Here is a 14393-nt window from a genome sequence, read left to right as displayed (position 1 = left end):
AATCCACAGCTGGTTTCTATCCCAAAATTGGGGTTTCCATCCCAAACTGCTCTATTTCCATGGCCACCTGCATTTCATCCCTTCTAGCTGACAGATCATCAGAGTACCATTACCTGCACTCAGGTAACGCCTCACATTTCCCTCAGAGAGACTTTTTTGTTGGTTTTTTTAGTGGTGGGCCTGTGAAGACATTTGATTTTATGGAGCTGGTTTGCTCCTCCCATTGTCACAATTCCAGGGCAGAGGCATTTAATTGGTCACTGAGTGATTTCAGCTCATTTTCCTGTGCTGTCTGCAGTGCTCAGTGGCACACTGGGGCCTTCAGTCTGAAATCCAGTGTCCCAGTGATCAATCCCACCAGTCCCTTAGGACAGGATAGGATGGCATGCAAAAGACAGAAAAATCCCTTTGACATGGAAAAAATCCATTGTCACATCTTGTTAAAATCCAAAATATAGAGGATCCTTATAACTTTGAGTTTGTAAGTTTAAACTCAAAATTAAACACAAGATTTTATCTGAAATTTTAGAAAAGACTTCTAAATTTAAGCATTAGAAATGAGAACGTAGATTTATAGTTTAAAATAAAAATATGTTAAACTAAACAGAAGAAAGTTTAGAGTTTTGGAATACAGTATTGTATGACTGTATTATAATAATTAACTAGAAAAGTTTATATTGTAACAAGTCTATAAGATGAAACATTTAAAGATTAATCAAAATATAAATATTTTTGTTGATAGTGTTTTATTTGTTAATAAATTTTTAAACATTTTTGTAACTAGAAATCTTCTGAATCATATAATTCGTATAAAATCATATAATCATATAAGGTGACCTGAATTTTATATAATTCATATAAAATCATATAAGGTGAGTTGAACTCACCTTTCTTACCTATGTAAAAGATTAAAAAAATAAATTACATCCTCTAAAACAACTCAGAAGTCTCATCTCTAACACATTCCAAATTCTTTTCACAAATCCTCACAAGATCTGCCCCTCACTCCCAAGCTGTGCCCTGGAGATCAGGAGAAGCAGCAGATCCCAAACTGTGCTCGGGGAGAGGAGCTCATAACTGCTTGGGAAGGGCTTGTTTGGGGGTTTTATCTTCTCTGAATGTGCTCCAGAGCCTGCCCTTGAACCCCTAAATCCTGCAGGAAGGTGGAGAGCAGAGGGCAGATGTTTCCTTGGGAGCAATCCCGTGTTTGGGCCAGGAAATGGGAGCTGCACCCTGGTGAGAAGGGAGGAAGCAGAGAGATGCTGCTCTCCAAGAGGGATCCAGCCCTGCCACCTCCCCCCTCAGGGACACCTCGTGCTTTTTAAAGCTGAGCAAACACAGGGATGATGGCACTTTTCCCAACCTGATTATAAATGCTTCATTTACCAGGGCTGCAAATGAAGCCCAGCACTGCGTCCCTGTGCTGGGGGTCAGCTCTGGGATGGCAAACCATGGCCCAGCCTGGGCGTGCTCCAGCTCTGAGCTCGGGTCAGCCACAGCAGGATGCAATTCCAGGGATGGATCCCAAACTTGCACATCACACGAGAAAAATGGTGAGTGCTCAGTGGTGAGCACGGTGGTGCTGCTGGTTTGACTGGATGATCATAAAGGGCTTTTCCAAACTTCACAATCCTATAATTCCATTAAATCACCCTGCTGAAGTACCTTGGTACTCCATTTCATCCCTGTGAGGGTCCAGAAGGATTTTGGAAAGAGCCAAACATTCAATTCAGATATTGCATCCCCACATATGGCACAAGGACCACTAAATGTTGGGTTTTGGGGTTTTTTTTTGTTTTTTGTTTTTATTAAGGTTGGGATTGAAGTGTTTGAGATCATATTTTGTGTTTAGATTTAGGTGTTCATTATTTTTATTTATATGATAGTTTATATAAGGTGTGTTTATATATGAAGTGTTTGAGATGATACTTTGTGTTTGGATTTAGGTGTTCGTTATTTTTATTTATATGATAGTTTATATGAAGTGTGTTTATGTAGTTTGTATAAGGTTATATATATAGTTTATATGAAGTGTGAGTTTTGTAGTATTTTATTAATGAGATATAAAATTGTTTACTATTTTTATAAGGATTTTTAAGGTTAAACTATTTAATTAAGAAATTATACTTAAATTCTTTTTATTTTTAACTTAATACTTAATTATTTAAAGTTTGTAATGTGGACTTTTTAAACTAGTTATATAGTATTACTTAAACTTATGGAGAAGAAGATGATGAAGAAGAATTAGTTATTGTTTTAAAACTTTTATTCTGTTCTATATATATTGTTTTATTTTGTTTTATATATATTGGGTTTTTTTGTTTTATATATATTGTTATATTCTAAAACTTTAAGTTTTTTACTTTGTGATATTATATACTCTTAATTATATTACATACTCATGATCTTAGTGTGATAATTAATTTTGGAAGTTTTTTCTATGGCCTCAGGTCGAATGTATTATTGGGATGCTCAGAGGTTGGAAGCCACCCCTTGCAGAGATTTGTGTCTTCTGGATTTATTCACAGATTCTGGATTTTTCTGGGTGCAACAAACCTCCCCAAAACCTGCACAGGCTTTCCTCACTCTGAATCTTTGCTTTTTGCAGCAATTTCTGCCAACCCACATCTTTGCTTTGGCCACCAAGAGGAATTTCTCCACCAGAAGTGATTTCTCACTGCTGCCATCATCCTCCAGCAAACCCAAACCTCCTGTAAAAACCCCAGGAGTGTCACAAGGCTGGGGATGGATCAGGTGGGGAAGGTCCCAGCATGGAGCAAAGTGGCATCAGCATGACCCCAGCCCTTAAAATGGGATTTGCCTGCATTTATTTGGGGAAAGCTGGGCCTGGTGGGTGCTGTCTGAGGCAGCTATCTGGTCAAAGGCCTGCGGGGAGCTGGCAGATAGGGCAGGTTAACGTTTAACCCACGGGACTGTAAAGCAGCCCGGGGCTGCTGAACCTTTGGAGTTTGATATGATGATTAGGGAATAACCGCAGTGACACGTCGCAAACTCCCCACTGGCAAGGAGACCTCTCTGCCGGGGGGCCACCTCCAAAACCGCTCAGGTAGGCAGCTGCTCGTGGCTTTGGGGGTGTTGGAGGCACTGGGGGTGCAAATGGGGGCTGCTGGTGGGCTTGGGAAGGAGCAGCTCCGTCGGGAGCCTCCCAGCCCAGCAGTGCCCAGCATCGGGCTCGTACCCCAGAGCAGGGCTGGATTGGGGGGCCAGCACCCGCTGGCTGACCCCACACAGCCCCACAGCTCTGGAAATGAGCAGGGTGGGCACAAAGGGCTCCTCAGGGGCTCAGTGTGGTTTTTACCTGGCAAAGCTATAGAAAGAGGGGGTTTTGTGCTTCTCCTCCGTGCCTGGAAAGCGAGGCCGGACAAGGCAGACGGGGAGGAGGGATTTTCCCTGCCATAATTCGCTCTGGATTTGTTAAAGCGCAACTTTCTGAGGTTTAATCATTAGAGATCTTTCCAGCCAGCTTGGTGTCCCTGCTTCTCTTTGCCAGTCTCTCTAGCCAAGGCAATTGCTGCTCCCAAACCCCCTCAGTTTTCCCTAATCCCTTCCAGTTAGCAGGGATAGTTTCTGCCCAGCACAGAATGATCCTCCCAAGCTCTTTCCCTCCATGGAATGGGCAGGGAAGGAAGGATGTTTTCAAAGTGGGGATTCAAATAAACACTAGGAAAGGAGGCTGGGCTCAGCATCACTGAGTGTCTTTTTGGGGGCATTTTGTGTGCATTTGGTCACAGAGCTGCAAAAGCTGTGCCCAAGAGGAACGGGATTCCAAAAGTGATGCCCGAGCACAAAATCTGCTGGATTAAGCATGAAATATTTTCTCCAGGCTCATGTGCTGCAGCACCTTCAATGCTGCTCCAAATTTTCCCTGCTTTCCTGCAAATGTCAGTGAGTTCCCACTCTGTGTGGAGCCACCAGAGGTGGAAAGCAACCAAACAACCCCCCACCCTGGGAAGCCAAGGGATGAAAGCCTCGTGCTGCGTTGCTCAATCGGACTCCGTCCCCCAGAGTGTCAAACCAGTGAGGAGCTGGGGCAGCTCACAAGTTTTGGGGAGGAAAATGAAGCTTGCTTGGTGTTTATGAATGGATAGAAAGGAGTATATATTGCTTGGAGCCTGGAGGGAGGGGAAAAAAAAATCCCCAAATGTTGATAACCTAGAGGAAAATAGTTTCTGTAGTGACCTATTTGGGTTATTAGGGCAGAGGGTGGATATCATTGTCCAGTCTTTCCAAAGAGGAAAGAGGAGCTGAGGGGATACCAAACAAAATGAGCTTAATTAGATGTGTCCAAGTGGCTCAGCACAGTCAGGTCTGTATTGGTCCTGTGGGATAAACATGGGATAACATTTGTTATCTCCTTCATGGAAACAGGAACCAGCTTTCCCCAAAAAGTTGCACAGGGGCAGGTTCTGCCCTCGCATACCCCCTCAGCAAAAATCCTAACATGAGAAACATCCCTTGGCTGAGGAAAGGGATTCCTCCTTTTCCAAATAACCCAAAAGTGAAGCAAAATTTTCAACAATTTTGGGTAAAAGTTTCTGGAGTCATCTTGCTTCTGGATGGATGGAGCAAAGCCAGAGGATGTGCTGCAGTAGGTGTGAGGGAGCCACATGTAGAAGTAGTCATGGAGTAGTCGGGTGGTATCATAATAGGTTTGTTTTTTGTTGATGTGGGCTTGCAAGATATAAAAGGACCTTTTCTTGCCTTGGCACTTCAGAATTTCAGCAGAAACCTAAAATAAATGAGAGTGGAGAGAGGAAAACTAGACCCAGTGGTACTCTGATAGAAGGTAAAAGCAGAGGCTTCTTTTTCTTGATGCTGTGACCGTGATAAGTTGGTTCTGTTGTCAAAATTTCATCACAAATGAGGATGAAATAGGAAATATGGATAGTTTGCACTTCCAAAGGTGTTAATTTCAATTTAAACTTCTGAACAAAATGCGACTTCCCCTTCTCCTTTTTTTTCCTTTTCCTTTTCTCATGATGGCCCTTGTTAATGATAATCCATTTTAAGGGCAAATCCCCGAAATTGGTTGAATTCCAGAACTATTATTTCTATTAAGTGTGGCTGGGTTGATTCTTTTTTAAAGCAGAGCTGAAAGCACTGCCTGAATTTGCTGCAGTCATTCACATTTTCCATCAGCAGCCACAGAAGGGAGGTTTTCCCCTGTGAGGGTGGATTTGCTAATTGATTCCTGGCTCATGGAACAAAGGAGGAGAGAAAGTAATCGTGTTTCCTCTGGATGACAGGAATTCTCCTCCCTTAAAGTTAAAAAAATATCACAGCACACTGGCACTGCTGCAAGGACTGAGGCTGGTGCCTGCAATGAGGGGAAAGGGCTGGAATTCCACAAGTTTCAGAAATAAAACATCCCCCTGTGATTTGTATCCTGGAAATCTTCTGGATGCACTGATGGACACATGGATGTGGCACCTGGGGACATTGTTTGGTGGTGGGTTAATGGTTGGACTCGATGGTCTGAGGGGGCTTTTCCAACTTAAATGATTCTGTGGTTCCATGAGATGGGCCCTTGGGTGGCAGAGGTGGAAAAGTGCCCTGTCCAAAAGTGAGTTTAGATATTTAACTCAAGGGAGGCAGGAAGGAAGGAGGGAGAGAAGAAGTGCTTGGAAAACTGCAGGGTTGGAAAGCCTGCTTTCCTGGCCTTGGGATTTGTTGGGTTGGGATTTATACCTCAGAGAAAGGACGGGTTTGCTGTTCCCATCCCGGAGAAACTCCACTGATGGGGGAAAGATCTTTAGCTTATCAATTACCTCTGAGTGACATCGGGCTGGTAATTCATAGGTGTGAATTGGCTGCTCAGAGTGGGGCTAACAAACCATACCGGGGTGTCCACACTGTGTCCAGCCCTGAGTGCGCAGTCCAGGCTTGGCCTCCTTTGGGATCAGGAGTGGGGGCTTGGAGATACCAAAGGAATCAGGAGTGGGAGTTTGCAGATTCTTTGGAATCAGGAGTGGGGGCTTGAAGGGGCTGATGCTACGCTGGGGTGGGGGTCTCCAGCTGGACCCCAATTCCAGTTCCACAGCTCCGGGTAAGTCAGGGCACCCTGAAGATGGACATCCTGCCCCTCTTCCACGGGGCAGGGTTGTTTCCTTGGGGCTTTCTCCAAAGGCAGGAATGTGTGGAAGCACCAGGCACAGATTAAAGCCAGATTTTTGTTAGGAACCCCCCCAGAGCCCGGGTTTTGCAGCAGGCTGTGGTTAATACTTCATTGCAACCTTGAATGCTCCTGCTCCCTGATTCCAAGTGGATTTCTTCAGCATGTCCTGGAGTGCACCAGTGTCTAGACATGCTGGTCTAGAGCTGAAATCTTTGCATGATGCCTTACGAGAAGAGCCCAGAAGAGCTCTGCTGTCTTATCTAATAAGGCAGAAGGCAGAGAGGGATATTGCTGCTGCTGGAAAGGCATCAGCCTGGGAGATGCTCTGTTCCCCTCCATCCGGCAGCCCCGAGGCTGGTGCTCACTGCTCAGCATGAAATCATTCCCGGGGGGACAGAGACCTTCCTGGAAATCCCTCCTCCTGGCAGGAGAGGATGCTGCCCTTAAAGGATCCACATGCATCCAGAGCAGAGCCCTGCAGGCATCCAGCCTGGCAGCGCTCAAGTCCGGCTCTCAGGGCTGAGAGAGACCCATGGGGAGCTGCAATTTGATCCCTCAATTCCCTGATGAAGCCAGGATGCTCCAAAAGCAGAATATAAGGGGCCAGATTTGCAGTGTGACAGAGCTTTCCCCTATGGGGTGGATGTGGGGTGTCTCTGCCCAGGCAGGGGAGGGTGTAAAACCAATCTAGATTTTAACTGGGGTTTTTTTTTTTTGAAGGCTCACTTTCTCTTTCTGCAGCAGCCTGGGAAAGGCTCCAAGTGGTTTTTGCACAGCAGTGTGCTAATCCTGCCCCGTGCCTGCTGAACGCCAGCTCCAGAGGAGGCAGCAGGCATAGACACCACAAACATCAGCAGGGCTCTGCTGCTGCCCTCAGAAGGGCAAAACAAACCAGCAATGGGGCTCCAGCTGCTGCAGAAAACACTCATTTGGGAATTAGAGACAAGAGAGAGCTGTTGCACTGAGTAATCCATGTCCCAGCCTCTGCACGTTGGTAGTAATCAAAACACTGGAGAACCTGGGAGCACGGGAAAAAATAAATAAATAAACTGAACTAAACTAAAATCAGAAGAGCCTGACCAACCTCTGCATTAAATAGCTCCAAAATCTGGCATTACAGAGGTGCCTCTGTTTGCAAGTGTTGGAGTCACAGCCTCTGGATCTCAGTGCAGCAGAGCTCAAGTGACACAAGACTGAGATCCTCTAAATTCCTGGGCTCCTGCCCCATTTTTGGTGCTGGGAATAGTCAATTTTCAATTGAAAACAGCTGTTGGAGACTTCCAGGGCACAAAGGCATAGGAGCACAGGGCAGGTAATGGCCAAAACCAAAGTGGGCTGCCCCAAACTTTGGCTCCTCCCTCAGTGAACTGCAGAAGCAGCTGATAAGAAAGAGGTTGGTGTTAAAAGCTGGGTGGAAAAGGCTTTTTCTGTCATTTCTGCAACATCATGACATACTCGGAAAATCAGCTGTAGCAGATAGATTGCAATTCTTTACTTACATTTCTTTATATGCAGTGCTCACCTTATGTGCACCAAGGGACTGCAGGGGGATTTTTGGGATTCTCCTCCCAAAAATCTGGCAGTAGTAGGGGAATTTAGGGTTTCCTCCCAAAAATGTGGCAGTAGCAGGGGGATTTAGGGTCTCCTCCTGAAAACCTGGCAGTGGCAGGGGGATGGTTTAGGGTCTCCTCCCAAAGATTAAAGGATCCATCTGGCAGTAGCAGAGGGATTGTTTAGGGTCTTCCCCTGAAAGTCTTGCAGGGGGATTGTTGAAGGTCTCCTGAAAATCTAGCAGTAGCAGGGACATTTAGGGTCTCCTCCCAAAAATCTGGCAGTAGGAGGGGGATTGTTTAGGGTGTCCTCCTGAAAATCTGACAATGGCAGAGGGATTGTTTAGAGTCTCTTCTCAAAGATCTGGCAGTATCAGGGGGATTTAGGGTCTCCTCCTGAAAATCTGTCAGTGGCAGGGGGATTGTTTAGGGTGTTGTCCTGAAAATCTGGCAGGTGGATTGTTTAGAGTTTCCTCCCAAAAATCTGGCAGTAGCAGGGGAATTGTTTAGGGTCTCCTCCTGAAAATCTGGCAGGGGGATTGTTTAGGGTCGCCTCCCCTGAAAATCTGGCAGTAGCTCAGGGTGCAGGCACAGCAATCCACCTTCCTTCCACCTTCCTGCTGCTCTGGATTTCCCTGCTGCCCAGCATCCCCACCAGGGTGCCTCATCCCCCTCATCCCCATTCCACCCCTCCCAGCCCCTTTTGGCCCTGTTTGCTCTCCAGGCAAGCCTGGCAGGCACCACCTTTCCTTGCCTCCACCTTTCTAGGATAAAATGCAATTTTAGGCAATAACAGCCATGCTGGATGACACAAATTAGCATTTTCCTGCATGGAGTTCTTGGTGTCACTGGCCCCAGCTCTGGCTACAAGGACCTGAGGAGGGAACTGGGTTTGTTCTGGCTGCTGCTCAGTGCCAGCCTGAGGCTTCTAGCTCAGCCTTGCACCTACAGACCCTGCTTTTATGCCTGGAGCACATAAAAGGAATTTGGACAATCTCAAAACTCAGCATTCAGGAAAAACAGGGAATCACCAGTAGTGAATCCATGTTGTAAATGTCCCTTTCCCAGGGTGTAGCCCAAGCCAGATTCAGATTTCAGTTTTATGGTGTTTTTAGCCCAAACCCAACCCAAACCAAAAAATCTTGAATCAGCAATGCCCTAAAACTGCAGCTCTGAATTAAAATTTCTGAACCCAAGGTTGCTTCAGCCCTGAGCTGAGCTAAGATCCGAAGTTGTCCTGTGTTCTTTATTTTAAAATATAAGAATAGGTGGAATCTGGGGCTGGGTCCTGTTTCTCATGGAGTGCTGGACATGGCTGGTACAAGGTTGCCTTCTCAGTGTCAGCACCACACAAGGCCTGAAGGACTCATTGCTGTGGACTCAGTGCAGGATTAGGCACTTACATATTTTTTCCTCCTGAGACACCACCAAAAAGCTGCAAATTCTCTCTGTATCTCCCCAGGATCTCACTGTGGGTTTAAATGCTATTTATTTCCATTCAGCAAGGGGGCAATTTCTGCTTTTTCCATGGTCTCTGCTGTTCTGTTTTGGTTTTGTCTCCAAAATAACTGATTTATGAAGAGCAACCCTGTAAACTTTCTCAGGAGGGGTGGACTTTCTCCTCCCAGCCATATTAATTGATTTAATTTATCTCAAATTTGATTGCAGTGAGCACCCCTAATTAACGTGATTTTTTGCTGATAATCACTCACAAATGGAATCAAATCACAAATCCGGGGATGGATTGACCGGCACACAGAAAGAAGCCGCCCTCCGTGCGTTAATTCAGCGAACGGGATATAATTTGATCCAGGTAGGAATCCACGGTCCCATCCTCCTGTGCTTCATCCTGAAGCTTCACTGGGGGTGTGAGCAGCCAATCCATGCTCCTGAATCACTCCTTGCTCGCGCCTTTTTGCTCTGTTTCTCTCTCACATCCGTGCTGATCATCACTGTGCTGTCTTTCATGAAGCAGGGTCATATTCCTCAAGGATTTCCTTGCTGGATGGGAAATTACAATGAAGGTGGGGGTATGACAAGCCTGAGCACTGCTAGATGTTGGGAAAGGTCAGGATTGGTGTCTCAAAACTGAAAAAACCCATCGAGCAAAGTTTCAGAAGAGGTGGAAGTCCAGCACATCACCTTTTGTGCAGATCCTTGCACAGGTACATGAGAGGCAGGTGCCTCACCTGCTCCAAGGTTTGCTCCCAATTTAGGCTCCAAGGTCTCCAAGATCCAAACCTCCCATGGTTAGGGCAGGTGGAGCCTGGGCATGACCTCCAAACCCACCTGAGAAAGCCTTTCTTGGCTACCATGACCAAAACAAGCTCAGCCTTGGAAAGCACTGAGCACTGCCATGACCAGCCTTGCATCCTGGAAGAAGGAACTGGAAACTGGATTTTAGGCAAGTGGAGGCCATGAACCTTCCCTTGTTTTGCATGGCACTAGAGGGCACAACAGCCCCAGGCACAACCTGAGATTCCTGGGAAAAAGCACATTCCAGGACCAGGCCAGCAGCTGTGTTTGATGCACTTTCTGCTGTACCTGACCCATAAGATAAGGGACTCTTGTATGTCCTAGATTTACTGTTGATTTCTTAGGATCACAGGACTGGGAGGTCCCTTAAAGCCCATCTCGTTCCAGCCCCATGCCATGGCAGGGACACCTCCCACTGGCCCAGGTTAATCCAAGCCCTGTCCACTCTGGCTTTGGAATTATCCTGGGCTTCAGTTTTCCCTACTGTCAATCTGGCAAAGCTCAGATTTCCTAAAGTACAGATTTCAGCTCCCAATCCCCCACACACTTCAACATCTTCTTGCTCTTCTCTCTCCTTTCCTTTCCCATCCCAACCTTGCTATTTGATATTTTTCTCTTTTCCCACCTCTCCTAATTTCCCTGTACCTTAGGGATTTTTCTTCCAGTCTGTCTGAGGATGCAGCCAAACATCTTCTTCCCAGTGCACAGCTGGGTCATTCATTTTTGAGAGGTGGCTGATGTCCACTTTCCCTCCAGGCACCTTGTCAAGAAGGGTTTGTTGAGGGGCTGCCTTCCTGCAAATTTAGAGAAGGGTTTATTTCTCACTGTGCTCCCTCACACACCAGCTCAGACACAAAACCAAATGTCCCCAGGACTCCATCAATGCTGAAAACACTGGAAAAACAGGAATGATAATGGATAATTCAAGGCCTGTTCTAGAAAACGGAAAGGGTTTGTGGTATATTCCTGGTTTTTTGTAAGGATCTCTGTTTGTTTAAGTTCCTCTTAAATCAGCTGTACAAGGCATTTGCTTTCCTGGAATAATCTCAGAATGGGAAGTGACTACAGAAATGGTCAGGGAGCCAAAAATGCTAAAGAAATGGTCAGGGAGCCAAAAATGGAAAAATTCCTGGAGCCCCATCTCCTCTGGGAGTAGGGAATAAGGAAAGGAGAAAGGAAAGGGAAAGGGAAAGGGAAGGGGAAAGGGAAGGGAAGGGAAGGGAAGGGAAGGGAAGGGAAGGGAAGGGAAGGGAAGGGAAGGGAAGGGAAGGGAAGGGAAGGGAAGGGAAGGGAAGGGAAGGGAAGGGAAGGGAAGGAAAGGAAAGGAAAGGAAAGGAAAGGAAAGGAAAGGAAAGGAAAGGAAAGGAAAGGAAAGGAAAGGAAAGGAAAGGAAAGGAAAGGAAAGGAAAGGAAAGGAAAGGAAAGGAAAGGAAAGGAAAGGAAAGGAAAGGAAAGGAAAGGAAAGGAAAGGAAAGGAAAGGAAAGGAAGTTGGTTAAAAAGAGAGAGTAAAAGGGAAATACTGACTGGCCTTCATCTCTTTGAATATTATTTTTGGCCAAGGTTTGCTCTCTGCCAGAAGGACCTCCTGGGTGGGCAGGTGTCAACCTCAGACGGGATGAAAATCCAGACAAGTTATCAATTTTGCAAGTGCTCCATTACCCAGCCCATAACTAACACAAAGCCCACGGAGATTCTCCTGCCAGAGCCAGGAGGATTTCTATTTTCCAGGCAGTTACTGACTGTCTGCACTTGGACTTCTGAAGCACCTCAGCCTTGGCAGCAGGACACTGTGTGATCCCTGCTGAATCCACCTGGAGCAGAAGGGAAGGAGGGTGTCTGCCACAAGGGTCATTCCAGAGACAGGGTTGGTTTGATCCATGTTTAAAAGTTGATAGCTGAACCTTTCTTTTCTTTTCCTCCATGGCAGGAAAATGGGCAGAGGAAATATGGGGGACCACCACCGGGCTGGGATGGCCCTCCACCAGAGAGGGGCTGTGAGATCTTCATTGGGAAACTGCCCCGAGACCTCTTTGAGGATGAACTCATCCCCCTCTGTGAAAAGGTGAGGCTTGGTGGCAGCTGATCAATTACTGATGGTCAGAGCTGCATTTCAGGGCTGAACTGAGCTGATTTAAGACCAGGCTGGGCAGGACTTGGAGCAGTCTGGTCCATGGAAGGTGTTCCTGACCATAGAACTTTAAAATTCCAGTCTTTAAGATTCCAGTCTTCTCTAACCACTCCCACCTTGCTGACAAATCTTTCTCACTTGGCAGATTGGCAAAATCTATGAGATGAGGATGATGATGGACTTCAATGGCAACAACAGGGGCTACGCCTTTGTGACCTTCTCCAATAAACAGGAGGCCAAGAATGCTATAAAGACACTCAATAATTATGAAATCAGGTGAGCAAGGCAAAAACACCTTCAAAGAAACTTTAAATCATTTGTATCAGTCTATTTTGGCATGGAAGGGATATTTTTCCTGGCAGTCCAGAGCAAAGTTATTTAGATCTCTGTGTTTTGTGGGGAAACTCCTCCTGTCTCCCTGTGCAGTCACTGCTCATTATAACCAACAGGAAATTTGTTCTTCACAATAAACCCATCAACAACACCAAAATCTATCAGAACATTGGGAAAAAAATGTTCTGCTTTGGATCAAATTAACTTTCCCCTAGCCAGTGCTGTTTATTATGTTCCCCTCAGGTTGTTTGTTGTTGATTTATTCCATTCACAGTCTCCCTCGTGACAGATTATGCAGATATGTTTTGGTAGATGGAGCAATTGCAAAAAATGGTGAAATAGGATGGAAACCAATTGGCAAATAGTGACATTTCCTAATAGAAAGGAACAGAAAAAGCCCTCATGTTTGAGGGAACAAAACACCCAGAAATCAACAACAGATGGGCCCATTAATACGTGTTGGTTGGATTTCAACCTCACTAAATGCTTTTTGCCAGTTCAAAGTGGGATGAGTTGACGCCTTTGCTTAAACACCTTTTGGGATAAACCATTCTGGCAGTTGTATGGCTTTTTAAATAAAAAAAATGATGGGTTGTGAACTGCTTTGAGTGGGTCAAGGAGTGTGGAGGCCTTGGAGATGTCCTTTGTAGCAGAGGTTGGAAGGTCTTAGGGATCAAGCTTCACCCACCTACACCTCCACCACTTCCTTCCCTGGTTCCAAGGACTCCTCTAAAGAAGTTTTGCACTTCTCCAGGCCTATAAGGAACGAAGGAAATTTTTATTTTGGGGTCTGCACAAAAGTTGGCCCATTGGTGAATCCTCATTGGTGAGTCCTCAGATGGTGCATCTCCATGAGAAGGGATTTTCTTCTCCCAAAACCTCAGTCATGAGGTGAGTGGGAAGCCACAAACCAACAACACAACGACCTGGGTTGGGGAGGTGCAGTTGCCTGGTGGCAGCAAAAGGAAGGACCACAAGTAGGAAAAGCAAAATTTGGCTGTGGTTTCTCCCTCAAATCCTTCATTTCAGCTGAAGAGGAGCTTTGCTTTAACCTTCCCCTCTCTTGGCTCCTGACCAAGCATCTCCCTCGTTCCAGGAACGGGAGGCTCCTGGGCGTGTGTGCCAGCGTGGACAACTGCCGCCTGTTCGTGGGGGGCATCCCCAAAACCAAGAAGAGGGAGGAGATCCTGGCAGAGATGAAGAAGGTCACGGACGGCGTCGTGGACGTCATCGTCTACCCCAGCGCGGCCGATAAAACCAAAAACAGGGGCTTTGCCTTCGTGGAGTACGAGAGCCACCGGGCAGCAGCCATGGCCAGGAGGAAGCTGCTCCCAGGTCAGCAGGGATGGGGAGAGGTGGATTCACCTCAGGGGTGTGGTGGCAACATCTCCAGGGGGTCCAGGAATCCAAGGAAGTGGGCCTGGCTGGGTTTTCTGCCCTCAGAGAGAAATTTTCTGCTAAACACACCCAAAGCAGGAGGCTTCCCAACGCACCATGGGATGTGGGATTGACCGCAGCTCCTGCAGTGCTGATGATCCATGGTTGTCCTTCAGGAGCTTGAGTTTATTGGAAATCCAGCCAGAGGGGTTTGGCTGTGTGTGTATCCATGCAGCTGTGCTTGGTCCTGTGCTTGTCTTGGGTTGAACATAAAATAGAGACTGATGCATGGTTGTCCTTCAGGAGCTTGGGTTTATTGGAAATCCAGCCAGGTGGATTTGGCTCTGTGTGTGTATCTATGCAGCTCTTCTTGGTCCTGTGCTTGTCTTGGGTTGAACATAAAATGGAGACTCATCTGTGGCCTCTCAGGGAGTGTTGGGTTTTCCAGCTTTTACAGAGATGGAGGTAACTGAGAGGTGTTTTAAAATATTTTATCCCATTATTAGTCTTGATAAAAAGTGAGACATAAGAAATATAAAACTTAACACCATTCCATCAGAAACTAACCTATTTCCTAGTTGCAATACCTTATAAATAGGTATTGCAGGTAGT

General features: G+C 46.2%; 1 protein-coding gene across 2 annotated transcripts in view; it reads left to right on the top strand.

Annotated features, from left to right (window-relative positions):
- Window positions 1–3021: 3021 nt before the first annotated feature.
- The window catches only part of A1CF (APOBEC1 complementation factor), a 30440-nt gene continuing 19068 nt past the window's right edge, over window positions 3022–14393 (top strand). For both annotated transcript variants that reach the window (XM_058810360.1, XM_058810358.1), the window contains exons 1-5: window positions 3022–3067; window positions 9355–9499; window positions 11871–12005; window positions 12217–12347; window positions 13501–13739. In XM_058810360.1, the coding sequence (XP_058666343.1) occupies window positions 9401–9499; window positions 11871–12005; window positions 12217–12347; window positions 13501–13739 (604 nt within the window). In that variant the 5' untranslated portion in view covers window positions 3022–3067; window positions 9355–9400. The remainder of the gene's footprint in view (window positions 3068–9354; window positions 9500–11870; window positions 12006–12216; window positions 12348–13500; window positions 13740–14393) is intronic.

The sequence above is a fragment of the Ammospiza caudacuta genome, chromosome 9 (assembly GCF_027887145.1).
Source record: "Ammospiza caudacuta isolate bAmmCau1 chromosome 9, bAmmCau1.pri, whole genome shotgun sequence".
NCBI classification, from domain to species: Eukaryota; Metazoa; Chordata; class Aves; order Passeriformes; family Passerellidae; genus Ammospiza; species Ammospiza caudacuta.
Note: the sequence above shows the minus strand (reverse complement) of the source record. Positions and strands in the feature narration are given on the sequence as shown.